Below are 26,509 nucleotides of genomic sequence, written 5' to 3'. Positions count from 1 at the left end.
CTCAGACAGGAGGAGGGCCAAATCCTCTATCTCCCCTCGTCGTGGCCGATTGTGGGAGTTTCTCCCAGTGCCTTGTCACCCGCATGACCGGCGTTCGCCGCCTGCTCCAGGTCTCGAGCGATCTTTTCGGTATGGGCGTCCACCTCTCTGTCAGCCTCCTCATAGATCTCGGGTCGTTCGAGCTGGGTAGCGAGCTTGTTGTTGAAGACGAAGATGTTGTGGTTGTCATAGAAGAATCGATCAATATCCTCCAGTGACCGATTTGCCGTCTCGGGATAGAAGAGATATGTGATGGGCACGAAAGCTGCACAGATTACAGCCCAGATGATCCAGAAGCGGTAGCCGAGATTTTGAATTCCCGGCGGAGTGATCTGGGCAACCATGTAGTTCATGATCCAGTTCGACGCCATGGCCAAACTGGCTCCCTTGGCTCGGAATGCCAGGGCATTCACCTCTGTTGGGTAGAGCCATGGAACGCCTAGAACGCCCATGGCAAAGGAGGCCCAAAACACAAAGAAGAACGAGACAGCAACAATACCGAGCTTGTATGTATCTCCGCGGCCCGTCTCCGAGAGGCCTAGAGAAATTGCAATGATAGTCCAGCAGAGTGAACAGGCCGCTGCCGATGTCATCATGACTTTGCGTCGTCCGTAGCGCTCGATGACAAAGTAGGCCAGGAAGGAGAAGAGGAGGTAGTCCATGGAGCCAGCAGCTGCTAGAATGCGAGCCAGGAGCTCGTCCATATTGAGAGCGTGGATGAAGACGTAGGTCATGTAGTAGGACGTAACGTTGATACCGGATATTTGGTTGGAGCACTAATCACACGTCAGTTGTCAAGCAATAGAAGCAGGACCAAGAGCAGCGACTGACCTGCATCCATGCACCCAAGATCATTCGTCGAAGCACTCCAGCTGGACCCTTGCCCGTGATGAGCTGCCACCAAGTATAGTTCACCGCGTATTCCTTGTCCAAGACATCCTTGATAATTGAGAACTGTAGTCGAACCGATGGGGAGCTTGGTGTGGCCCCGTGTCCTTCGAGAGCAGCTAGGACCTCGGCAGCCTCCTCATATTTGCCCTTGCGGATAAGCAGACGTGGCGAGTCTGGAAGGAATGGGCACATGAGGAGAATAAGGGCAGAGAAGACTAACGATATGGTTAGCTGGTTTCGGTCCGAGGGCCGGACGAGCATCACATACACATCTGGAATGCCAAGGGGAACCGCCACGACACACTCCCAGGTGCAAAGGAGAAGCCCAGCGTCAGCCAATTAGATATCGCAAAGCCAGTGATGCAGTTGGCCATCTGGATGATGATGAGCTTTCCTCGGCTCCTCATCTTGGACGTCTCTGACTGCCACACGCCAGCCGTCGCCGTGTTCATGCCCGTACCGAGCCCAGCAACGACCCTGCCGACGTACATCTGGGCGGCACCGTAAGATGCTGCCTGGATGACGGCGGCGACGGCAATGATCGAGCTTCCGAGCATCAAGACCCGTGGGCGCCCGAGTTTGTCACCTGTGTAAAGAGTCGACAGAGCACCAGCGAAGCAGCCGAGGTTGTAGACCGAGGTCATGGTTCCTTGATCGGTGACGCTGGGGTAGCCCATCGTCCTGAGGAAGTCTTCTTTGACGAGCACATTTCCAAAAACACCCTACCCAGCACATGTGTCAGACGAGAACCTGCACTCGGTCTACGGCTGAGCGAACACCGTTCCGTCTGCTCTGCTACGTACCTGATCATAACCATAGAAGATGAGAACGGTTGAGGCAGCGATGGAGATCCACACGGTCAGGCGCTCCCCTGAGCCGCCGAGGTATTTGCGAGCCATCACGATATCACGATGGCATGCACGTTTTGCGTAACAGGAAAGACTGTAGAGGGCAGCGTCCGGGGAAGGATCTGCGTTCTCGGCGCGGCGTTTGTCGCTTTTATACCGCCGGGTACGGCACTCGTGTCGTGCCCCGGCATCTGATCATGGCCAACATACCCCGCGTGGTAGGAAGAGCATCCTTTCTGTGCCTTCTTGGCTACGCGCTTGGGGCTAGGACGTGCGTCATAACTCAGAAGATCTTTACTGGATACAGAGCGTGCAGGCGACGCGGGGATAACTACCGGGCTCGAATTTCCGGGGTCTTCTGGGCCCCGGGTTACCCAATCTGGTCATCCGGTCGCGCCGTTGCGGGTATTCGGTGTTGTATGACCCTAAAGTTCCCTCCACACACCCCTATCGCTCACTCAGTCTCCTCAGGCTCGGCTGAGGTAGTTACGGCTCAGGAGCTGGCCAGCAGAGGTTGGGCTGGAAGTCAAAAGGCCAGGAGACGCACCTTATGTAAGCCTTGAGAGTGGGCCTGGCACTAGAAGTTGTACATTGTATAAATAAGCTCTGTTTATGAATAACAAACCTTATGTAAGGGGTTGTTCCAAGCGATTTCCAGGTAAAAGTTTTAAAATATGAAATATTTCTGCGTTTTGTTCAACTTCAATTTCGAAGCCTAAGTCATGGCGTTATGCAACTTGGTGCGTAGCGATTGTTCTGCTTCTGCAACGGAACCTATGGATCGCTTGAGGGAGAGGGGCAGGAATCCTCTAATACATGTAAAGGCTAGAAATTGGCACTCGACCCGATGGGTGCTATTCAATCCGGATCAATATGTAGGATTGATGTCTGGAGCTGACTTGGTGCAAGCGGAAGGAAAGAAAAATTGCATTTTGGATGAATCCGGCTGCGTACCACGCGGTCTCGCTATCCTCTTGTGACTGGAGCATGTTGCTGGAGGGAAAGTGAATAATCGCTGTCAACAAAGCCTGAATCGCGTCAAACTGGCTATCGCCAAATAAGCAGAGAGGAACATTGAAGCTGAGCTGTGGTGGTAGCAAACCTTTGTAAATCACATGGTTACGCGCCCTGGACTGATGGTGATGTGGGTGTGGGTGCGAGTTATGCAAACCCACATATCTTGCTCAAACATGCTCTTGCCCTATGCTTTGTTCAGATAGCTACCTATTTATAAGCTGCCCTGTAGGAAACTTCTTTTTGCTTGGGCATTTCAGCTCCCGCGGTCATGTAGAAGATTATTATTCCAACGACTGCAAAATTGACTTCTAAAATGGACTCTGGCCAGGCTGCCTCACAGCCCTCGGCTGCAGCCACAACCACGAGCTCTTCCTCCATAGGACAGGATGAGTGAGACAACCAGTTCCATTAGGCTTCTTCTCCTTAACCACTGCTGATTCCTTTCTAGATCGGCCGTCATGAACTCCATGTATCAAGTCGACTGGGTGCAAAAACTGCTCATGCAGATCAAAGAGTGCCTACGACAGAATAGTGATTGGCTTGGGATCGACCCTTCCAAGCCCCAGACGATCCTTGATTACGCATGCGGCAACGGCACTGTGTCTCTCGTGAGCATCAATTCTCCCCACCCTGGACTGCCTCTGGCTACAGCTCCTACTGATCCTGCTCCTGGGCAAGCATGCTGACACCCACCATAGGGACTACTGGACAGTTTTCCACTTGCAAAGTTCCGAGGAATAGATATTCTAGACTCCCAAGTGCAACTATACAATGAGGAGGCGTCTAAGGTCCTGGGCCCCGACCATCGCAGTCGTATGTACGCCATACCGGGTGACCTGAACGACCCCGAGAAAACCCCGGTGCTAAGCCAGCCCGAGTGGTTTACTTTCGACTGCGCTATCATGAGCTTCGGACTGCATCACGTCGACGATCCGATCGATTTCCTCAGACTGCTCGGAGCTCGGGTGAAGCCCGGTGCCACCCTTGTCATAGTAGACTGGGTCAGAGATACGAAGGCGAACCCTCCGCGTGTATATGACCAGGCCAGGGAGCGAAAGTACAATCCAAGTAACATGCTCCCTGTACCCATGGGCAAGGTCTGGCCAGGCTTCTCGGAAGATGATATTCGAGAGGACTACACTCTCGCTGGGTTCACAGCCGTAGAAGTGCGAATATGGCCCGAAAAGATCGATCTGCCCCAGCAGGCAAACTTCGGGGGCCGCAGCATTCTATATGTCTCCAAGGCCACTGTTCCATTGCCACCATGATGCGGTCACCATTTATGGTAATTCTGGAAGCAGTGCCTAGTATTCGTATCGTTTCAATCAGATGTTGGTGCACAATTCAAGTTGAAGCTGTGCTCATTATGTAACATTGTGACAAAACAAGACACGGGTAATTCGGTGGAGGTTCGGTTGACAGGTTTGACTACTCTTGTCTATAAGATGGTGTATTCATTAATCAGAGATTGTGCTGCGTGTCACAAACGATGTTGTCGCATTGTCTTCCTTCGTCACGAACTTGTAGGGTAACATTCTGGTCTTTATCTCCATTCACTTAGTAAGCTCGAGTTGAGAGGGTAGCTTGCGGGCCGATCGGCATCGACAGATAATAGCTGCTCGGACCGATGGGTATGTCCCACGGAGAACCGAGATAATGTCTGCCGCGCTCTGCACGAACAGTTTACAAAGTCTTCCGCAACAATGCCATGCGCGTCAAAGTTCTACAAGAAGTCCGGGTGTGCTTTGTCTCTTGCTCTTGCTCTTGCTCTTGCTCTTGCTCTTGGCCAACAAAGATCAATGATAGGAACATAGTAGTGGCACATCAAAGCCCCGAACAAACATCATGGCTGGCGCTGTGCTCATAACAGCGATGGCAGTCGTATTGCTGCTTTTCTGGTACTTTACGACGTCTACATACTCGGACGGCGAACCTAGACCAATTCCACATCGGGTGCCCATTCTCGGCCATGCCATGAGCTTTGCTCGAGACCGAAGGACTTTGGTAGCACAATCAATGTAAGAGGCCATACCACTGGTTGCCACACCTTTGAGCTTCACCTTTGAGCTTCCATTCATTCTCTAAAGTGTCCAGAGTAAAAACGAGCCGTTCACGTTGCTGATCGCTGGGACGAAACACTATGTTTTTAACAAGTCGGCAGAGTTTACTGAAGTTTTCAAGAACTCCAAGACTCTTGACAGTGTGGGATTCCTGAGGCTTGTGATGAGGAACTTGTTCGGAATCAATGCTACCGATGCCGAGGCATTTGTGGCTGGCAGTGTGAAGCCGATTCTGCACGACGTCAACTCGATGTACTTGCTCCGCAACGAGAACAACGCCGTGACTGCAGTGGCCTACTTTGATGAAGTCCGACAGGCGGTGGAGCGCTTTGACAAGACGCTGGCCCAGAGCGACACCAAAAGGATTACCAAAGACGTCTTGCTCATCATCGCGCATTTTCAAAGCGAACCAACAACGAATGCGTATTTTGGAAAGCTGGTTCTAGATGTCGACCCCAAGATCCTGGACGCCCTCAACGTGGTCAACAAGTACGGCTTTTGGTCTTTGCTGTTTGGAGTCCCACGGTTTCTGGCCCCAAAACCATACAGAGCTCGAGACCGTATAGTTCACGCTTTGAGGATACTCGTCGATGCCATAAATGCGAGAGACGGAGTTGCTTCACCGTACATCGAGAGCCGAGTTCGGCAGCTGCTGGCTCATGGCCTGTGTAGAGACACAGTTGCCAAGGACGTGTTGAGCGTCTTCTCTGGGTATGTCAATCAACATCGAGACCCCATAATATCCAGGCGATCCGTCTTACGGTACCCATAGTGTCCACTCGAATTCAATGCCCACCGCATACTGTACGCTAGTCGAACTGATGGAACATTCAGAGCTCATTCCAGTCTTCCGATCAGAGCTTCAGGAAGCCGGTTACATGGTCACATTGCCGGAGGACCAGGTGAGCATCTTTCCTGACAAGGTCCCTCGAATGCGGTCCTTCCTACATGAGGTACTGCGCACCCATAACAACGGCACCGCATTCCGCGAGGTCCTGAAGGATACCACGTTGCTGGCAGCAGGTCGGACGTGGCAACTGAAGAAGGGCGCCGTGGTTGACCTGCCAAACTCTCTGCTGTGTGCAACTGAGACTATCCACCCAGAACCCAACAAGTTTGTCGCGAATAGATTCCTGGACAAGAGCTTGGGGGGCTGGGGCGAGAACTTTACGAAGACGGTGAAGCCGTTCGGTGGGGGCGTCAGCTTTTGTCCGGGGAGAGTCTTTGCAGAGAAGCAGATTCTCGCTTTTCTGGCGGCATTGATAGAGCACTACGACCTCGAAGTTGTGACCACACCATACAAGACCCCGCGGAACTCGGACGTTGACGAAGTGTTATGGTCTCCAGCTATCGAGATTGAGATAAGGAAGAGAACATGAAGCAGTCTCCAGTCATGTTGTTTGACCGAGGAGGAAAGGGTCTGCCTATGAAAGTCCAAGAATCACTTCAAATACAGTTGGTCAGGCATGAAGGATTAGGGAAAGCATATGAACAATAATGTAGCGTCTTCCCTTGGCATCAGTGAACCCTGCCTAATCTTTTCTGTCTGCGCCAGTCTTGTCGTGCGGTGATCCTCACGCGATCGTGTTATCCAGAGAGTTCGAAGCTCTAGATGCCGGATGATTACGCCTCATTTCAGGTGGGCGTAAGAGGTCGAAGCACTTGATGGAAGCATGCCACTTCAACGCCTCCGACTCCCACTCAACATCTATCTGGTCTGGACAAGATCACAACTTCTCGTACAGCATTCAGATGAAGTAGAGTTTGCAGAGAATGATCTGATCTTTGCACATCTACGTCAATTGCTAGCATGTCGAGGAAGGGGAAGTGATTTCTGTTAAACGTCAAAGAGAGGTCCGAGCATTTCATTTACGCCCAAAGCTGCCTGTACTAACCATGGCTTCTGCATACATCCGGAAGCCTAACCATATGACGAGGCTCAATCTAGTCAACCTTGGCCAGATCCGCACCCAGCTGAAATACAAGCCCACCAGCAGCCATTGTACCCATCGCCACTGCTTGCGAAACGGCCTTGAGCTGTGTTGCACAGTCTCCCACAGCAAACACGCCGGGTACTGTTGTCTCGCCAAATGGGGGAGTCGTTGCGATGTCGCCGGTAGAGGTAAGAGATAGGCCTAGTTGCTCAGCGAATGGCCCCTTTGCCTGGCTGAGGGGCTGATGCGCGATGAACCCTTCCTGAACGGTCTCCCCGTTCACAAACACAATCAAGACTTCCGACTTGTGGTTGGACCCTCGTTCAAATCTTGCAATCTTGTGATCCACAACATGAATACGGCCACTGATGGCGTCTTTGTCCTGCTTTAGGGATTCCTTGAGCGTGGCGGCCAAGTCTGCATTTCCATTCGTATACAGAGTGACCTTGTCAGTAAGGCGTCGAGCCTGGCGGGATAGGTGAAGGGCGATGGGCGGGATTCCTGAATGTGGCCCAACACATAAGACTCCAGATGACGCCAGGCCACGGTCTTCGTATCCATCACAGAAGAGGCACCCATATCTTCAATGAGACAAGTAAGTCATAGGTCCTATTTCTATCTTGTCTGATCCAAAACATTGCGTCCTGGGAGCATTTTTGTACTTACATGCCGTATGCCCAGCAGTCTGCAAAGCCTGGGATATCAGGGAGCTTGTCCTCGGATCCGTGGGCCAAGACAAGCTTCCGGGCCGCCCAAGAGCGACCTTGAGCATCAGTCGCTTGGAAAAAACCCTCTTCTGTCTTTCGGACAGTCTGTATATCTGTGTTCTCGAATTGGACCGTCTTATAACGGGCAAGGAGGTCTGCCTTAGCCTTGGCACGAAATGTACTCGGCGGTTGGTGATCCCACGTCGGAAAGTTGTGCATGTGTGAGGCTCGCGCGTTTCGGAATGTCTCGTTGGTAAATACAACCGTAGTCCATAGTTGCCGCGCGAGGCCGGTGGCTGTAGCGAGGCCGGAGGGGCCACCACCCACGATGATGACATCGATAAGAGAGGAGCTTGACATGATTCTTGACGTGAGAAGGCGTCGCTATGTCGATGGTGGTGATATGGAAAAGAGATCAGCAGGTGTTGTTGTATGTATGAATGAGATGAATGATGCCTGATCTATTAACGAGCACCTGGAGGATGCAATAATTGCGGGATATCAAGCGGGTTTTATAACTGGTAGGCATGACGGACGCGCCCGACTTGACGCCGACGCCGAAGTGGTAGCATGCACCTTGGTGAAGCAATCTGTAGCCCATGCAGTGCAACATCAGTCCCGCAGTGCCAGCCCAAAGACGGAAGTACCTGGTACTTCACGCCGGTATCCATTGTCCATTGTACGGATGCCGACACCAAGACGCCGACTAAGACGCCGATGGGGTGCGTATAATTCTCGAATGGAGTGCGAGCTTCTTAAGCTCCTACATCTTTTCCGTGCCCTGGCTCTTTCTTGCATCCTAATTGTGATGCGTTTCTTACCTAGCTCAGTCTACGATCGAGTCCATCTGGGGCCCTCGCACCGCCTCGTCTCGTTGACCAAGGCTTTCAATTCAGATCCATATGAGCAGCGATCGTGCCAAGATGAGCACCCCAGAAGTCGAAATTCGAACCGAGAAACCATCACAGCACGGTGATGGCGCCTCGGGCCTAAACCACCCACCCAAGCAAGACGGTGAGACTCTTGCGCGCCGCAGCTCGACCGAATCTACGCGCAACTACCCCCAGGGCTTGAGGCTCTGGGTCATCATTGCGTCGCTCTGCCTCACTGTCTTCCTCGTCGCACTGGACCAGACCATCATCGCGCCCGCCCTGGGTGCCATCACCACTCAGTTCAAATCCGTACGCGACATCGGCTGGTACGGGGCAGCTTATCTGCTCACTGCAACGGCGCTGCAACCCATCTATGGATCGATCTATCGGAACTTCGATATCAAGTTTACCTATCTTAGCGCCGTCATCATCTTCGAGGTCGGCAGTTTGATATGTGGTGTAGCGCCGTCGTCGACGGTCTTTATTATAGGCCGTGCTATTGCTGGCATGGGCTCGGCTGGCCTCTTTTCTGGTGGTGTTGTCATCGTGGCATATACGTTGCCACTGCGCCAGAGACCGCTAGGCCTTGGCCTGATCGGTGGGATGTGGGGGATTGCCTCTGTCGCCGGACCATTGATGGGCGGTGCCTTCACCAACAACATTACATGGCGCTGGTGCTTCTACATCAAGTAAGTGTCTGCTCTGGAAGCCCCGTAACGACAGCTGATACTTGCTCTTTACCGTAGTTTGCCAATTGGTGGCCTGGCCATAGCCTTCATCATTATTCTCCTGAATATCAACCGGGAAAACAACCCCAAGAATCTCACATACCTCGAGCGAGTCTTGGAGCTTGACCTGCTTGGTGCGTCCATGCTGGTCTCGGCCGTCGTCTGTCTTCTCCTAGCGCTCCAATGGGGTGGTACACAGTTCTCGTGGAATAGTTCCCAAATCATCGGACTGTTTGTGGGCTTTGTGCTTATGGGCATCATCTTTATCGGGATTCAGATCCGGAAAGGTGACGCCGGGATATTACCACCGCGCTTTTTCAAGTCCAAGGACATCGTTTGCGCTATGATATTCTCGGCTCTCTTTGGGGCTGCGTTTTTCCCTCTGATCTACTACCTGTGTAAGTCCATAACCTCGTCAGGAAGAGCCATTCATCAGTATCGAACACTAGCTGATCTCTGCTTTCCAGCTCTATTCTTCCAGGCCGTACAGGGCAACACGGCCGTTCAAGCTGGCATCAAACTGTTGCCCCTACTCCTTTCGTGTGTGCTTGCTTCGATTATCGGCGGCGGCCTCATAACGGCATTTAGCCACTACAATCCCGTTGTCCTCCCATCAATGGTCATGTTTACCATCGGCTGCGGCCTTATTACCACGCTGGACATCGACCCGCCCACACGTGAATGGTTAGGGTTTCAAGTGCTGGCGGGACTGGGCTTGGTAAGTAGGGTCGAGGCGAGCTTGGGGCAATCCGCTCCCACGAGCCACCACTCAGGCGAGCGGTATATGGATGAACGATAGTAGCTAATCTATGATGCTTTAGGGCGCAGGATTCCAGATTCCCATCCTCGTTGTGCAGGCAACGCTGCCACTTGAGGACGTGCCGGTGGCAAGCGCATGTGTGCAGATCTTCCAGAGCTTAGGCGGCGCCATCTTCATCGCCGTTGCCCAGACGGTATTTCAGAATGGCCTCATTAGCAGTATCCAGCGCGACGCTCCACAGCTAGACGGCCAGATCTTTATCAACAGCGGTGCCAGCCAGATCCGCAGCATCCTCACCCAGATTCACCAGGAACAGGCGCTTGATGCCGTCCTGAACGCTTACCTTGTCGGCCTTCGCCACTCGTACTTCATCTCCGTGGGTTGCGCAGCCGGCACCTTTTTCGCGGCGGCGTGCTTGAGCTGGACCAGCATTAAGGGCAAGACGGCTGTAATAGAAGATGGGGCCTCTGCACCGACTGGCGTGGCTGTGGCAACGAGCAACAAGAACGGGGAAGGCCGAGATTAGACGTCAGTTGTATGCATTGACATCTGCGGACGTCAGCAGCATCATGGATGACGCTCAAGCAGCGCTGGTGTGTTACTCCCTCGTTAAACATATCAGCTGCCATCTAGTCGGAGAAATACTGCCTGCCAAGAGTGACTCAGGAATCGATTGATAGACTGCTGCTTGAGTAGCATACGGGCATGGAGCTGAGACGCGAAGAGATTCGTCTTCAAGGTGCCAGGGGCAGGCTGAATCTATCTGTAACAGTCTGCACGGTGAGGGTCCGTCACAAGCAACAATTGCGCGGCCGCCTACGCTGGGTCGAGGGCCAGACTCGTACTGAAATGCCAGGAGAAGCCGGATGCGTTGAAATCGGTTGAATACCAATTTTTGGTTCTTCTGTATCCTTTATCTGACCTCATGCGCGTATCTGGACGCTGGCTGCACCAAACACAATAGAGTGACGCCATAGCCGATGCTGCAGAGCTGCCCGCTTTCCCTTAGCGACCAGGACACTGATATGATGATGAATCCATCGATGCTATTGTTTTTACCGGATCCTATCGTTATTCATGATGGATGTCCATGTGTGTGGGGATACAGCAGTATTCCGGGAACTGGCCTCGGAGGCCTGAGATAAGCGGGATGCCACACCGCGTCGGACCGCAAGATCCCGGCGTCCAGTCCACGCCTTTCAACGCAGGTTGGGACGAGAGTCCGCAGTGTCCTGTTTAACTCCGATATGTTGCGCGAGGATAAAGCATGGCCAAACGACAGAAGCGACGCCGCAGTCAACCCATCTGGTCCAACAACAGTCCTTCCTTGCCACTGGAAATCTACATAGCCGCTTACCCAGGATGGAGTATATCCAGACCTCCCTGTACGGTGACCCGCTTAGGGGGCTTGCCTTGGCTAATGCTGAAAGTGACGACGGTGGCACTTTGATCTCCCATGTCAGAGCAGCAATCGACGAATGGAGTGCAGCCGACGCCGCATGGGCGGTAGGCGGTGCATGGCTCCTGTGGGTGAGAACTATCCGACCTTGTATTCACATTAACTACCTACGCAGTCCTCAGGGCAATGACTGATGAGGTGGCGTCTCTCAGCAACTTTGGGGGTACACATACAACGTATTCTTCCATCCTTGCTCCAAGTTTCCTGGACCGGTCTTGTTTGGCATGAGCCAAGTCCCAAACCTCTATTACTCTTGGCTTGGGACCAAACACCTCAAAGTTATGGAACTGCACAGGAGATATGGTGTGTAAGACGATGGGGCGGGCCGAAACCCATTCCCAACTCGGGTGGCACTGAATTTTCTTGGCTAACATGTGCTCAGGCGACGCTGTCCGGATAGCTCCAGCCTTTATCTCAATCCAGACGCCCAGTGCCGTTAAAGGTTAGCGACCACGGGCGTCCGTAAGCCAGCACTCCTCTTGCGAGTGACACATGATAACCTTGTATATGCAGCACTGTACGAGACGGGCTCACAGTTTGAAAAGGGCATGTTCTACACAAGAGGTCCGGTCAAAAAGCAGGCGTTGATTGTAGGTTGCTCCCATTGCTCCGAACCTGCGCGTCCAACCACCCCGCAGCATGTCCTACGGCCAGAGAGGGCCCCTACCTATCACCCCTGCTGATGTTTGCAACCCTTGCAGAGCATTGCGTCGGCCACTGAGAAACACGTCCATGCACGTAAGAAGCGCCTCATCTCCCATGCCTTCAGCGACGCAGCGCTTCGCTCGTACGAAGGGATCCTGGCGGATAAAGTCGGTCTGCTATGCCACCAGCTCCAGGACACCACCAGCTTTGACGGCGAGTTCAAGAACATGTCGCGATGGTTCTCTTACCTGACCTACGACGTCATGGGCAAGCTGGTGTTCGACCACGAGTACAACATGCTGACTAGCGACGGCGACCACTACATCCTCGACGTTATCGACGCATTCCAGCACGGGCAGGTCATCCTGGGCACGGTGCCACGGATCGAACAATGGGGTCTGGCGCCCCTGCTATTCGTCAAGGTTATGGCGAGCATCATGAAGTTCAGGAAATACGTCGATGGCCAGGTCGCCCAGCGTATCGCCGATGAGAAGGCAGGAAATGGATCTGATGACATCTTCAGGCTGCTCCTGAATCACCGCGACAAGGCGACTGGCGAGCATATGGACTTTAAGGAGCTCTCTGACGAGGCGGTGGTGCTCATCATTGCTGGTGGGTCCCGCTCCTTTTTCTATCCATCGCTCTTCTTTTCCATAATTTGCCCTTGCCTTGACATAATGAGCACTGGTGGTGGCCGCAGCAAGGGCTGAAGCTGACATCAAGTACTGTTTTCCAGCCAGCGATACAACAGCCACTGCTCTGGCTGCCAGCTGCTTCTACTTTGCTCGGTACCCCGAGTGCTACAGTAAGGTTCAAGCAGAGGTGCGAGATGCCTTTCCTTGCCAAGACGACATCAGGAATGGGCCCAAGATGCTGGGCTGTCGATATTTGCGCGCATGTGTCGAAGAAGCCCTCCGTATGTGCCCGGTAGTTCCAGGCCATCTCCCCCGAGAGACTCCTGTGAGTGCCTCCATAGATGGCTATACCGTCCCAGCTAGGGCTTATGTGGGCGTGCCAGGCTGGAGCATGCACCGCCATGAAGCCTACTTCCCTAACCCAACCATCTTCAGGCCGGAGCGCTGGCTAGACGCGTCCGACGAGGACCTCGCCCGCCTTCGCTCAGTACACTTCCCATTCAGCAAGGGGCCCCGTGCCTGCATCGGCAAGAATCTAGCCTACAACACCATTTACTTGACTCTGGCCCGTATAGCCTATATGTATCATATCAAGTCAAGGGATCCCCTGCCCCTAGAGTTCCATGTCAAGGACCACTTCGCCGCTGGTGGGAAGGAAGGACCCTATCTGAAGTTCACCCCAACCAATGCATGACGGACAATGCAGCGTCAACTAGTCACCCCCAACGAGAAGAGTAGGCTCAGGCTCCGGGAATGAAGTTGGGTGTTGCGACGCCATGGACTCGAAACTGTAGTCTAGCAATCAAGCATGAGCTGCAGTCGCTGTCTGCTTTTAGAAACTAGATTCGTTTGTTAGGGTGAGAGCGCCCACCAGTCGGTCACAATTCGCTTCTCTACTCCAGCTCACTAAAGTAGGTACAACAGCATGACTGCTCAAATGTGACGGCTTGATCAGGACACCCTCCTCGTCTTACTAACAAAGGTGGCTTCTCTACGTGCAACGGTCCGCTGCTCTGCATCGGTCTCCGCTTCCAGCTCCCAAATCTATGCCCCGGGACAGTCACGATATCGCCATTGGACGTCATTCCTTCTTGTTCGCTTGGCATGGAACTATCGGATCCGGGATGGACCACCCTGCGCAGGTCGGGCAAGCGCAGCCACCTGTTGGTCTGTTGACCTGCCTGCACTGCGATTAGCGAGACGGGCCTTTTGCAATAATATTCTTGTTTGTGGCGTGACATTGGTCCATACAAGTGCACGTTGTGTTGATGGCTTGCCGGGTGCTGGTCTGGTATGCCAAACATGTGGGTGATGAGCCTTACAAACCTGCTCAATCTTGCTCATCGTATCTGATACAAGAAGATCCTTGAACTGCATGTCAGCCCGCATTGATTGGCAAGGCAATACTACCTAACGAGACATATAGCCACATTCCCTCAGGCGCTACTACAGTGTGAATCAGGGTCCTCTGGCTGTGTGCTCCCGACTTGACGGCCTCATTCTCGGGGGTCTATTCAACCTGATCGCCCACTCCCACCTCCAAGACAACAAGCAGGAGAAGAAGCACGACGCTCGCACCCGGCGGATTTTGAAATTGCATAGCGGCTTGTCCATCGCTGCATCTAGGAGTAGCGAGTGTCAACCATGGCTTCGGGTATGGATGTGATCGAAAAGTCGGGCCCTGGGCACATGCCCCAGGCCGCGGTCCACGAAAAAAAGGACCCTGGCGACCTACCCATTGGCGTCGCAAAGATGTCTGCAATGTCCAGCCGACTCTCTCGGCGATTTCGCGTAGCCATCTTCACGTCGATCTTCCTCGTCGGTTTCGCCTACGGCCTGGCATCGAACCTGACAGGCGTCTATCAGGCCTACGCAACCGCTTCTTACAGCAGGCACTCGCTGCTGGCCACCTCCAACACGCTCCGCGTCGTCTTTGCCGTCGCTGCACAGCCGGTTGCCGCCAAGCTCACCGATGTGCTCGGCCGCTTCGAGATCATTTGGCTGTGCAGTCTCTTTTTCGTCACCGGCCTCATCGTTCAGGCTAGCTCCAACAATGTGGCCAGCTTTGTTGCCGGCGCAATCCTGCAGCAGGTCGGGCTGTCCACGACACAGGTTATGGTCGAGGTTATTGTTGCCGACCTCAGCACGACCCGGCTCCGTCTATTCTGCTACACGATCCCTAACCTACACTTCATTGTCACTATCTGGCTCTCGGGCGAAATCTCCTCCTCGATGCTGTCGCACTCGTCATGGCGCTGGGGGATCGGCATGTGGCCCATTGTGTACATTGCCTGCCTCATCCCCTTCGTTGCACTGATGATGCTGGGCGAGCGTAGTGCCCGCAAGAAGGGGGCGCCCGTGCTCAAGGCTGACTGGCGCATGGTCCTAAGGCAGCTTTTCTGGCAGATTGATGCCATCGGCCTTGTTCTCGTCATGGCCATCCTGGCTCTCATCCTCGCGCCCGTTAGTCTCGCCGGCGGTGTGTCGAGTAAGTGGGAGAGCCCTAGCGTCATTGCCCCCATTGTCGTCGGTGTCGTCCTCATCCCTGTCTTCATCTTTTGGGAAATACGGGCCCCGCACCCGCTGCTGCCCTTTGAGCATATACGTGACCGATCCGTATGGGGGGCCCTCGGTGTTGGCGTCTTCTTCAATTTCGCTGTGGCCATGCAGCGCGGCTTCCTTTATACCATCCTAGTGGTTGCCTTTGACTTCTCCGTCAAGGCGGCCACCCGTGTCAGCACTGTCTACAGCTTCATGTCTTTTATCTGCGGACCGCTTGTTGGTCTGGCCGTCTATCGTGTTCGGCGACTCCGGCCTTTTATCCTCTTTGGCGTCATTATCTTCACCGTAGCGTTTGGCCTTCTTGTCCGTTATCGTGGTGGCCAAGGTACGAATAATAAGGCCGGCATCATTGCAGGGCAGGTTCTGCTCGGTCTCGGCGCCTCCTTTTTTGGCTATGCGGCCTCAGTTGCCATGCAGGTAACCCTTAAGCATGAGCATATGGCTGTCATGATCGCCCTCTTCTTCTCATTCCAGCTCATCGGGAACGCCTTGGGTAGCAGTGTCTCCGGATCTATTTGGAACCAGGTCTTGCCGAAACAGCTAGGACAGAGGCTGGGCAACCAGACCCAGGCCATGCAGGTCTTTGTCAACCCGTTCGCCATGGCTGCACAATTTCCCATCGGCACAACGACCAGGTCCGCAATTGTCGAGAGCTACCAGTACGTTCAGAGGATCCTCTGCGCCGTCGGACTCGGGCTCTGCCTCCCGACCATGGCCTTTGCCGCCGTGATGCGCGATCCCGAACTCAACGATCAGCAGACTCTAGCGGTCAGTGACGACGACAGAAGTGCGGAACTCCGCCCAGGCACTGTCTCGGGTACCAACGAGAAAGTAGCACTCGGATCAAGTTCTTGACCGTAGAGCACTGAAGGGGCATGTGGAAAGGTGTTTACTATTAGACAGGTTCAACGGCGCGCACTGGAATAGGGTTTCAAGTAATCCTTCGCTTGCGAGTCACTGTTTCTACTATAATACCTCTGATACGAATATTACCGTAATTGAACCCGGGCTCGAGTTTCCCGCTTTACCGGTCGTGCACATTCGCCAAGTTCAGCAGCTCAAGCTCCGACTTACTTCCTTTGACTAGAGCAACGAGATATGAGCCGCTTCATGTCGCTTACAGGTAGTCCACAGTCAGGCACAAAGAAGAAGCGGGAGCTGCTACCCTCTGCTCACCACTCCCCTGGTTAACGAGCCAGCTTGCCATCCAGTGTCTCACCTCTGAGACTCTTAATGGGTTTCACAACCATTTTCTTGGCTAGACCTCTGTAGGTGTGGTATGATACCCCCGGCCTCGACACTACCCGGCTCGAACGCCTAGTCTCTCAATGGCATCTTATGCCACAGAGTCAAGCGTGGCTGCAGATCGTCGTCGGCGACGCTACCTACCCCTGACGCCGTTCGAGCAGGTCAGGGGCCTTCTGGGGCCCGTTTCTCATGTGATAGCCGCTACTAGTTAAGCCATGAGCAGGGAGTGAGAGTGACATTCATGTGGCCGATCCGCGAGCAGAGTCTTATGCACGATAAGCTTTGTGTTATCGTTGAGCCGTTGATGTAAACTAGGCGCCGTCGCCAATACTCAGACCTCTTCAAAGATTTCGCACTGATACTAGGCGTGACGTCGCGGCTTGAGACAAAGAGGGGCTGATGCATGTGTTTATCGAACTACACTTGATGGAATCCAACCCGATGTGGACTATATCTGGGTTTTGGTTCTGGAGAAGGCTTCGCAGCGATAGCTTGCCATTTCTCGAGCAGATACCTCGCCTATTTGGTACCTAATGTAGTGCCTTGCAAGAAGAACCCTTCTTACCAGCGTCTGCTACTAAAGCATTTCACCATTTCATTCTGTGATGATGGCATTAATCTCCCGCGGGGCCCTTTCGCGGGCGTAACCGCCTGGCATTTCCCTTTGAGCCACGCGCTATGCTTACGGAGTAACTACATCTGAGCTAAGCATAAGGCTTCCGAGGGCCTGTGCCAGATTCGTGCGTGGCGGGCCGCTGGTTGTGGTTGAGCGGCCCGCCGCCACCGCCGGGGCTCCCGCCAAAACAAAGCAGGCGCTTCATTCTATCCTCCTCGTGACATGCACATCGCAACGAGGGAGCAAGATACACAGATACACTACTGAGGCTCAAATCAAAGGTTGCTAGGGTACGACATGTAGTATCGTTCCGGTAACCATTAACCAGCTAGAATAGCGTGTCATACGAGGCAGCAGAAAAGTTCGCATGTGGGGCAGGTACTCATCGGTCCGTTGAGCCTGCTGGACTTCATCTCGGCTAGTGGTAAGGAAGGGCTTAGACAGACTCAGGAGACAAGTGGTTAGCCTCAGATAATGTACGGCTCGAGCAGCCTGCGGCAGAAAGGCGCGATGAAATATGGAGTCTACTTATCAACGTACTGTACTGCAGGATACAATATGCTATTCTCCTCTCTATCATATATGTATTACATCTAAACAAAACAAGGCTGCAAGAGGGAGACGCTCAATTGTTGTCCCTTTGAACTCTGTTCTATCACAAGCAGGAGAGAACTCTACCTGTTGCAGGTCATGGAGTCAAAAGAAGATCCAGTAATCGCCATTGTCGGCATGGCTTGCCGCTTTGCCCAGGATGCCACTAGTCCTTCTAGGCTATGGGATATGCTGGCCACTGGTCAAGATGGTTGGTCGGAAATACCAGAGTCCAGGTTCGCGACTAAAGGGCTCTATCACCCCAACGGTGAAAAGATTGGCTCGGTATGATCATCCTCTAAACAGTCTACAAGGATGTCTTAGGCATGATGCTGAACTAAGGTTACAATAGACACATGTGAAGGGCGGGCATTTTCTCTGCGACGATCCGGCCCTTTTCGACGCCCCATTCTTCAATCTCCCAGCCGAGGTTGCAAGTGTATGTTTGCTCTCAGATGCAGTCTTGGTCACTGAATATGTCTGATCCAATGTGCCACAGACCTTGGACCCGCAGCACAGGCTTACATTAGAGGTTGTCTTCGAGGCAATGGAGAGCGGTAATGCATACTTTTCTTTTTGCCAAAACATAAGAGAGGAAGAAACAAAAAGCCAGGAAACCAAAAGCTAATTCTTTCGTATTTGCAGCGGGAACAACATTATCAACCTTTCAGGGCTCAGACACGTCTGTTTACGCGGGATGTATGGTCAGGGATTACCATGACACACTTTCTCGAGATCCGGACGCACTGCCGCGGTACTTTATGACCGGCAACGCTGCGACCATGGCCTCGAGTCGCGTGTCCCACTTCTATGACTTACATGGGCCCAGCATGACGATAGACACGGGCTGCTCCACCACACTGACGGCTTTGCACCTGGCGTGCCAGAGCCTCAAAGCAGGGGAAAGCGGCGCTTCAATTGTCACAGGTGCAAGCTTGATGCTGAACCCCGATGTCTTCGTGTCCATGTCTAGTATCGGGTTAGATATCTTCCGCACCACTCTCTGATGCTCAGGCAAGCGACCACTGACCCTCTCTCTTGGTAGATTCCTCTCTCCAGACGGCAAATCCTATTCGTTCGATCACAGAGCAAATGGGTATGGCCGCGGGGAGGGAGTGGCAGCGATCGTGCTGAAGCGGCTGGACGACGCGATCGCAGCCGGCGATCCAGTGCGCGCCGTCATCCGCGGCACCGCCCTGAATCAGGACGGCAAAACATCGACCATCACGACGCCCAGCCAGACGGCGCAGGAGACCCTAATACGGTCCTGCTATCGACGCGCCGGCGTCGATCCGATGGAGACGGGCTACGCCGAGGCGCACGGGACTGGCACACCTCGCGGGGACCCGATCGAGCTCGCGGCTATCGCCAGCGCGCTGGGCTCAGCCAGCCGTGGCCCCAGCCAACCTCTGCTGGTTGGCTCCGTGAAGGCGGCTATCGGCCACACGGAAGCTGCGAGCGGCCTGGCAAGCGTAATTAAGGTTGTCATGGGCCTCGAGAAGGGTGTTGTGCCCCCAAATAGCAACTTTCAGAGACGCAACCCGAAGCTGGATCTCTCGGAATGGAATATTCAGGTGCGCAATCATGTTCTAGCTAGGTGTCTTGACCGATTGGTAGTGTGGACACTGACACATCACTCTGTCTAGATCCCTACGACGATAATGCCCTGGCCTGTACTAGGGGAAGTTCGTCGCGGTTCGATTAACAACTTTGGCTTTGGAGGAGCAAATGCTCATGTGATCATTGAGGAGTTTCGGCCTACCGAAGACAAACTATCGACGATGAATGGCAACCGTCGTGGTGTAAATGGTGTCAAAGCTGTCAACGGTGACCATGGTAACATGAACAAGGGAAAGAATGGCATGGCACCTCAGCCTGATCAACTTGTGCACATGGTCCAACCAAGTTTCACAGCCCAGTTGAAGGGAAAGACGCACCTGATTATGAATGGCGAAATGAATCGACATGCCCCTGGTTCTGAACAGACTCAAGTTTCAGTCTCTAGACCACAGGCAAGTTGCTGGACCATCAACATGTTCCCAGGCATCGGTGTTGACGAAACAGGGCTAACAAGTACAAATTTAGATGAGCAAAGTTTTCGTCCTGTATGCTAGGGATGCCGAGTCGTGTGGTAAAAGGGCAGCAGACTTGGCAAAATATCTTTCCGCCAGCCAAGCGAGATCCGATCATCTGCTGTCCAATCTAGCTTACACGCTCGGAGAACGCCGATCAATATTCCCATGGGCAGCCGCATGTCGTGCAAATAGCGTGTCGAACTTGGTCGACGTACTGACAGATGGCAAGGTTGTTCCTATCCGAGTACCGGCCCAGCCACGGATTGGGTTTGTTTTCAACGGACAAGGAGCTCAGTGGTTCGCCATGGGTAGAGAGCTGATACGCGAATATCCGGTGTTTCGATCAAGCCTTGAATTAATGGATGGCCATATCAGGGAAATGGGCGCACAATGGTCCCTCATACGTAAGTGATGTTATGGCTGCCCTGACAACATGCGATCTAATCAACCTCGTGGTAGATGAGCTCAGCCGCAGTGAGGAAACAACAAAGGTGCTGGGCCTCGAGTATAGCTTGCCATTGTGTAGTGCTATTCAAATTGCCTTGGTCGACTTGCTGCGATCCTGGGGCATCAGCCCAACCATTGTCACCGGCCACTCTAGCGGAGAAGTGGGAGCGGCATACGCGGCGCACGCCATTGACGCCCGGTCAGCAATCGCTATCCCATACCTTCGAGGGGCTCTATCTGCCGAGACAGAAAGCATCATTGGAATGGGTGGCATGATAGCCATAGGTCTAGGACGCGTTGAAGCCGAACATTACATCTCCCAGGTCCAAAGCGGCAACGTAGGGGTCGCATGCGTCAACAGCCAGAACAGTGTCACCGCCTCTGGAGACCTACCAGCAATAGCAGAGCTAGAAGAGCTCCTCGTCACGAACAAGATTTTTTGTAGGCGTCTGCGCATCAACGGCGCGTTCCACTCTCCTCACATGTCACCCATCTCAAAAGAGTACATGTCACGGTTACGTCCATTGCTCAAGCCGAACCCAGGGCCGAGACATGTCATTTTCTCCTCCTCCATGACGGGAAATCACCTAGAGGACCTTGACCAACTGGCGACGCCAGAATATTGGAATGCGAACATGCTCGGAGTGGTCGAGTTCGAATCATCGTTCCGCAATATGTGTGTTTCCAGCCCGACAACAGCCGATCAGTCCGGGTTTGCTCGAGCTGTCGATTTGGTGCTTGAAATTGGCCCTCACGGCTCTCTCAGCGGACCCATTCAAGACCTACTGACCTTACCGGAGCTTAAGAGTCTCAGCATATCATACCTGAACTGCCTCGTCAGGAAGAAGGACGCTGTCGAGACCATGCACTCACTGGCTTGCGACCTTCTTATAAGGGGAGCACCGGTCAATCTCCGGGCTCTCAACTTTCCCAGAGCCGATCACGAGCTTAAGGTCTTGCACGACTTGCCTCCCTACGCCTGGGCTCACAACATCTCCTTTTGGCACGAACCTCGGATCAACAAGGCGTGGCGACAACGCATTGGCCCTTCTCCGGGCCTATTGGGTATTTATCAACTTGCTGCAAACCAGCATATTCCGACATGGCGAAAGATCTTGCGTTTAAGTGAGCTACCATGGCTTCGAGATCATGTTATAGGCTCAAATGTGGTTTACCCTGGCGCGGGCTACCTCTGTATGGCGGTGGAGGCTGCGAGAGTGCTGTGCCATGACGCGGCCCCGGCCCATTTTCAGGTATCTGGATATGACCTCCGCAATGTCCGGTTCGAAAAGGCACTACTCATTCCAGAGATGGAAGGGAGGGAACTTCAGCTGAGTATGCTTTCAAGTGCCGACGATGGAGCATCAGAGATGAGTCAGTGGCGGGAATTCCTGATATCCTCAGTCTCCGCCGACAATTCCTGGGTAAAACACTGCCATGGTTCCATTAGGGCGCACTTTTCTGCGGCAAGCGGAGAGGACAAGTCCTCCACTGTCACAAGGAAGAGAAATGAGGGATCGACGACGTACATCCGCCGTGTTGACCCTGTCGACTTATGGGCGGCTTTGCACAGCGTTGGAATATCTCACGGTTCTGCTTTCCAAAATATCAACAAATTGGAAGCCAGCAGAGACAAGAGTGTCGCAACTTTTACGGTGTCCCAGATCTCGGTACATGACGAAAACGAACAGACGCAGAGTCTGATTCATCCTACCACACTCGACTCTGTCTTCCAGGCCGCATACAGCGCATTGCCGGGGTTGGGGACTGCCCTCGACATGGCGTTTATCCCACGAGTAATTGACCGAATGTTTCTCAGGCATGACATCAACAGGGATGCCGGGCATCCTTTTGAAGCACACATTTACCGGGGCCCGCGCAGCCCTCGTTCGTTTCAAACTGATTTGGCTGTATTTGATGCCGACGAGAGCTCCACAATCGCAGTGCTGGAAGTACAGGGCTTAAGCTACCAGAGCCTGGAAGGGGCTGCTGGCATTGTCAAGCGTCAACGGTCCGAAGTCTCCAGTACCATTCAATGGGAGCCGGATTTATCTTTCGCAACATCGCTCAGCGCCCTTGAACATCTCAAATCACCCGCAGATAGCACAGAGATGGACATGGTGATGAAACTCCGGAAGGCAGTAGTGCTTTACATTCGGGATGGCCTAGCAGCCATGACCGCTGATGAGATATCATCTCTGGACAGCCACTATGCTAAGCACTACTCGTGGATGAAGACGCAACTGACGTTGGCCTCCGATAACAGGCTGGGGCCGGAAAGCTCGAAGTGGCTTGACGTCAATGAAGCCGAAAAGGATGCAGTGTTTGACGATGTCACCAAAGCGAGCGTCAACGGTGAAATGATCGGACGAGTTGGGCCCCGAATACGATCTTTGATGGGGCAAGAGGTCTTCCCTCTTGAGCTCATGTTGGAGGGTGGCCTCTTGTACCGCTACTATGTAGGTGCTCTGAAGTGGGATCGTTCCACGCGACAAATTGCCGAGTTAGTTAGGTTGCTGGCACACAAAAGCCCCCGCGCGAAGATCCTCGAAGTTGGCGGCGGCACAGGTGGCGGCACGAGCGCCATACTCAACACCCTGGGAACAGAAGGTCATGGCCATGGAGGCGCCCTCTTTGGAAAATACGACTTTACGGATGTGTCAACTGGATTCTTTGAGGCTGCTCGGAAGCGATTCGAGCCATGGAAGGATCTTATGACATTCAGCAAGCTTGACATCGAGCAGTGTCCAGCAGAACAGGGTTTTGAAAGTGGCTCTTACGATATCGTTGTGGCCTGCCAGGTCCTGCACGCAACCAAATCTATAGACAACACGTTGATGAACGTTCGTCGATTGCTGAAGCCCGGTGGTAGGCTTGTATTGCTTGAGACCACTCAAGATTCCTTAGACGTCTTCTTGGCTTTCGGGTTCCTTCCTGGCTGGTGGCTGAGTGCGTCTGATTTCCCTTATAGCCCATTTGCTTCTGTGTGCTAACTGTGTCGTAGGCGAGGAGGCGGAGCGCCAGACTTCACCATCACTCACTGTGCCTTTTTGGGATAAAGTACTCCGCCGAAGCGGATTCACTGGATTGGACTACCATGTTCGAGACTGCGAGGACGAGGAGTTCTACAGTTTCAGTGTCATGATGTCCACTGCGGTTCCCGATCCAGCATTATACCCTTCAGAAGTCGTTCTCGTCTCTGGGTCTGCATCACCACCTGCGGAGTGGCTCCACGACGCACAGGCTAGGTTGTCTGACTTGATTGGAAGTCCGCCAATTGTTGAGAACCTAGAGCACATTCGCGCCCAAGGCAAAACGTGCATATTCCTTGGCGATCTTGCTCAGGACACACTCCTCGATATGACCGCTTCTCAGTTTGCGGACGTCAAGAATATGATCAGTAGCTGCAATGGATTATTATGGATTACACGAGGCGGCGCCCTTGGATCAGAGATTCCAGAGCAAAGCCTTAGCCACGGGTTGCTTAGGTCCCTAAGGCATGAAGCTCACGGGAAGCGATTTGTCACGCTCGATGTAAGCCCGAAGAGACGGGTCTGGGAACCCGAGACAGTCACAGCCATCTGTGATGTATTCTCCGCAGCTTTTGACATAGGTCAAGGCAAAACAACTCGAGACTGGGAGTACTGTGAAAGAGACGGTGTTGTCTTTGTCCCACGACTATTCCGCGAAAATCACGAAGCTCGGTCTGCACCAAACCCGACAGGTAACTCGGGGTCGAATGGGGCTCTGGACAACTTGGAAGTTCCTCTTCACTCGACGCCCATACCTCTGGGTACTGATACTGCCATCCTTCAGAAAGCAACGACACGTGACCCTCTTGGGCTGCCCCCATACTGCATCGAACTTGACCCGAAGGCATTCAGGATAGCTCTCGATCCGGCCGCACACAGGAGCGACATCAGCCGATCTAACCTCTCAGAGGGAATCAAGGCTAGCACAATCACTTGTGCAGGACTTGTGTCACGCCTTGGAAGCGATGCAGCCAGCGAGGGCTTCCAAGTTGGAGAACGCGTGGGCTGTTTGGTTTTCGATCCTCTCAGCCGCAACCCCCAGACACGGTGGTCGAATGCGACGCACATCCCAGAAACGATGGATTTTGAAGGGATAGCCGGCATACTCGAGGCCGCTACGACCGTCTACATCTCCATGACGGAAATCTCTAGACTCCAGAAGGGCGAAGCAGTGATGATACAGTCCGCTGCAAGTGAACTAGGTCAGGCTGCTATAGGGCTTTGCCAGTCACTTGGGGCAGAGGTATATGCCACTGTCGAAAGTGTGGCCCACCGTCAGCTACTTGTGGCACATTTTGGGATACCAGAGTGCCGCATCCTTCTGACACAACAGGGCCTTGCAGCCCCTGCTGTCCGAAGTGCGACTGGAGGGAAGACACTAGATGTCCTATTGAGATGCCCGACTGAGTTTCTGCTTCGGCAGGATGAATGGGATTTCATGGGAGAGTTCGGACGCATCATTGATTTGACTATCCCTTCACCCATGAACAGCAGGCAAGCTTGCATATCCAACATGAAGCAAAATCTGTCGTACAACTCGGTATACCTGCCAGCATGGGCGGCATCTAGGCCACACGTTATATCCAAGGCCTTACAACAGGTTGTCCATCTATATGAACAAGGTGTGTTTGCAACTGCGACGGGAATTGCAACACATCCTCTCTCAAGCCTCGAGCAGATTGCCATGTCTGCTAAGGAATCTGGCCTGCCAAGATCAGTTGTTCTCACCACAAAGACCTCCGAAGAAGTTCCAGTAAGTGTTCAATAGGGGATGAAAAAGATTGAAATGGACCGAAAATCTGACTTCGGTTGATAGATACCCAGAAGCGTGACTCGAGCCAGTCTTCGAGACGATGTGTCCTACCTGATTGTGGGTGGGACAGGTGGCATTGGAAGATCTCTATGCGAGTGGATGGTGGAGCGCGGTGCCAAGCATCTCATCCTGATGTCACGCAATGCCCGCCTCGACGAGTTCCTCCTTGGGCTAGATTGCAAAGCGCGTGCAGTATCGTGCGATGTCTCGAATGAAGCGCACTTGATCCAGGCACTTGAGAATTGTCTTGACATGCCTCCCATCCGAGGTGTCTTTCAAGCTGCCATGGTCTTGCATGTGAGTAGTTTCTCCAATCATGGGTTCCTGAACGTCTAGTTAACTCATCCAACACCAGGACTCCGTGTTCGAGCAAATGACACTCGATGCATTCAAGACAACCCTTGCACCCAAGGTCTTCGGAACACGAAATCTACATCGTCACATAAGCGGACTCGACTTCTTTGTCATGTTCTCGTCAATCCTTGGTATTACCGGAGCGCCCGGTCAATCTAACTACACTGCCAGCGGGGCTTACCAGGATGCTCTTGCTCGGTTCCGGAGGACCAGGGGCCTTCCAGCTGTCTCGATAGACCTGAGTATGGTTCAGTCTGTCGGCTACGTTGCGGGTGACCGTCGCATCTCGAGCCGTTTGGCACAGAACGGGATCTCGATGCTGCAAGAGGAGGAGCTTCACGACATCCTTGACCATACTATTCTAGCTCCATCAAGAACACAGATAGTCACTGGGATCGAGTCGGGTCCCGGAACAGACTGGCCCGAGGTGGGCTGGCTTCAAGACAGCCGCTTCGACGGCCTGAGACCGCGAATGTTGTTTTCTACGTCAGCCGTCGACGTGAAGAGCGAACAAGCCATCAACCTCCGTATCGCGCTCCCAGCAGACATGTGCTTGGAGAAAGCGACGGCTTGCATACTGGGCGAACTCACAAAAGAGCTCATCCGAATGTTTGGAGCGATCGAGATCGATCCATCCAAAGACCTAGCCTTCCATGGTGTCGACTCTCTCGTAGCAGTCGAAATACGCAATTGGCTTGTCGCGCAGACTGCAGTCGAGCTGTCAGTACTGGATCTGATCCAGAGCTCTTCGGTGACAGGTGTGGCAGACCTGGTAGCGAAGCGGCTCGGGCATATTTGAGCAGAGTCGGCAAGAATTTTCCGTTTAGAAACAACCGTCTCCGTATTGTCTTCACCCTGAAATTGGAATTGAAGGATATTTCTGAGGCTACCATGGACTTTACCACGTTTCCCAACTTGATTCGCAATCTTACATAAACATTCTCTCTTTCTGCAATTTGATGCACGCGTGTCTCAGGTAGCCTGAGTACCTGGTAGTAATTACTGCACTGACTTCGTGATACCGTATCCCAAAAAAAAGCATTGGACTAAAAGAACATCCCGGGGTCCTCACCAAATCTGTTACATAGCACGCCGATGCGCTCACGGTTTCCCATTACTCATTGGATCCAGTCCAATGCCAATTCTGTTTTCTGTATTGAACGAAACTAAAGGATG

The 26,509-nt window shown here is 53.2% G+C and overlaps 8 protein-coding genes across 8 annotated transcripts; 6 read left to right on the top strand and 2 right to left on the bottom strand.

Moving 5' to 3' along the window:
* Positions 1–26: 26 nt before the first annotated feature.
* E0L32_010365 (uncharacterized protein) lies at positions 27–2,767 on the bottom strand (the record flags this gene model as incomplete). Its single annotated transcript, XM_031132975.1, has 7 exons — positions 27–815; positions 871–1,145; positions 1,199–1,652; positions 1,734–1,926; positions 1,989–2,042; positions 2,326–2,355; positions 2,733–2,767. 7 exons carry the CDS (start codon positions 2,765–2,767, stop codon positions 27–29), a joined length of 1,830 nt encoding a protein of 609 aa, XP_030989621.1.
* A 341-nt stretch (positions 2,768–3,108) lies between these two features.
* On the top strand, positions 3,109–4,063 carry E0L32_010364 (uncharacterized protein; the record flags this gene model as incomplete). The annotated part of the gene is made up of 3 exons (XM_031132974.1): positions 3,109–3,185; positions 3,244–3,403; positions 3,494–4,063. The coding sequence occupies 3 exons, from the start codon at positions 3,109–3,111 to the stop codon at positions 4,061–4,063; spliced, it is 807 nt and encodes a 268-aa protein (XP_030989620.1).
* A 577-nt stretch (positions 4,064–4,640) lies between these two features.
* On the top strand, positions 4,641–6,234 carry E0L32_010363 (uncharacterized protein; the record flags this gene model as incomplete). The annotated part of the gene is made up of 3 exons (XM_031132972.1): positions 4,641–4,813; positions 4,883–5,566; positions 5,628–6,234. The coding sequence occupies 3 exons, from the start codon at positions 4,641–4,643 to the stop codon at positions 6,232–6,234; spliced, it is 1,464 nt and encodes a 487-aa protein (XP_030989619.1).
* Positions 6,235–6,799: 565 nt separating this feature from the next.
* Positions 6,800–7,856, bottom strand: E0L32_010362 (uncharacterized protein; the record flags this gene model as incomplete). The annotated part of the gene is made up of 2 exons (XM_031132971.1): positions 6,800–7,370; positions 7,456–7,856. 2 exons carry the CDS (start codon positions 7,854–7,856, stop codon positions 6,800–6,802), a joined length of 972 nt encoding a protein of 323 aa, XP_030989618.1.
* A 542-nt stretch (positions 7,857–8,398) lies between these two features.
* Positions 8,399–10,382, top strand: E0L32_010361 (uncharacterized protein; the record flags this gene model as incomplete). Its single annotated transcript, XM_031132970.1, has 4 exons — positions 8,399–9,057; positions 9,115–9,494; positions 9,564–9,814; positions 9,918–10,382. The coding sequence occupies 4 exons, from the start codon at positions 8,399–8,401 to the stop codon at positions 10,380–10,382; spliced, it is 1,755 nt and encodes a 584-aa protein (XP_030989617.1).
* Positions 10,383–11,218: 836 nt separating this feature from the next.
* On the top strand, positions 11,219–13,289 carry E0L32_010360 (uncharacterized protein; the record flags this gene model as incomplete). The annotated part of the gene is made up of 6 exons (XM_031132969.1): positions 11,219–11,382; positions 11,438–11,478; positions 11,698–11,757; positions 11,829–11,905; positions 12,017–12,572; positions 12,697–13,289. 6 exons carry the CDS (start codon positions 11,219–11,221, stop codon positions 13,287–13,289), a joined length of 1,491 nt encoding a protein of 496 aa, XP_030989616.1.
* A 950-nt stretch (positions 13,290–14,239) lies between these two features.
* On the top strand, positions 14,240–16,012 carry E0L32_010359 (uncharacterized protein; the record flags this gene model as incomplete). Its single annotated transcript, XM_031132968.1, has 1 exon — positions 14,240–16,012. One exon carries the CDS (start codon positions 14,240–14,242, stop codon positions 16,010–16,012), a length of 1,773 nt encoding a protein of 590 aa, XP_030989615.1.
* A 1,699-nt stretch (positions 16,013–17,711) lies between these two features.
* E0L32_010358 (uncharacterized protein) lies at positions 17,712–26,269 on the top strand (the record flags this gene model as incomplete). The annotated part of the gene is made up of 12 exons (XM_031132967.1): positions 17,712–17,897; positions 17,965–18,051; positions 18,112–18,169; positions 18,258–18,584; positions 18,627–19,186; positions 19,259–19,685; positions 19,819–20,091; positions 20,147–23,083; positions 23,139–24,919; positions 24,983–25,276; positions 25,335–26,053; positions 26,101–26,269. 12 exons carry the CDS (start codon positions 17,712–17,714, stop codon positions 26,267–26,269), a joined length of 7,818 nt encoding a protein of 2,605 aa, XP_030989614.1.
* Between the last annotated feature and the right edge of the window lie 240 nt (positions 26,270–26,509).

This window comes from Thyridium curvatum, assembly GCF_004353045.1.
Source record: "Thyridium curvatum strain D216 chromosome Unknown NODE_83_length_185371_cov_79.390814, whole genome shotgun sequence".
Taxonomy (NCBI): Eukaryota; Fungi; Ascomycota; class Sordariomycetes; order Thyridiales; family Thyridiaceae; genus Thyridium; species Thyridium curvatum.
This window is presented reverse-complemented; position numbering and strand designations above follow the sequence as displayed.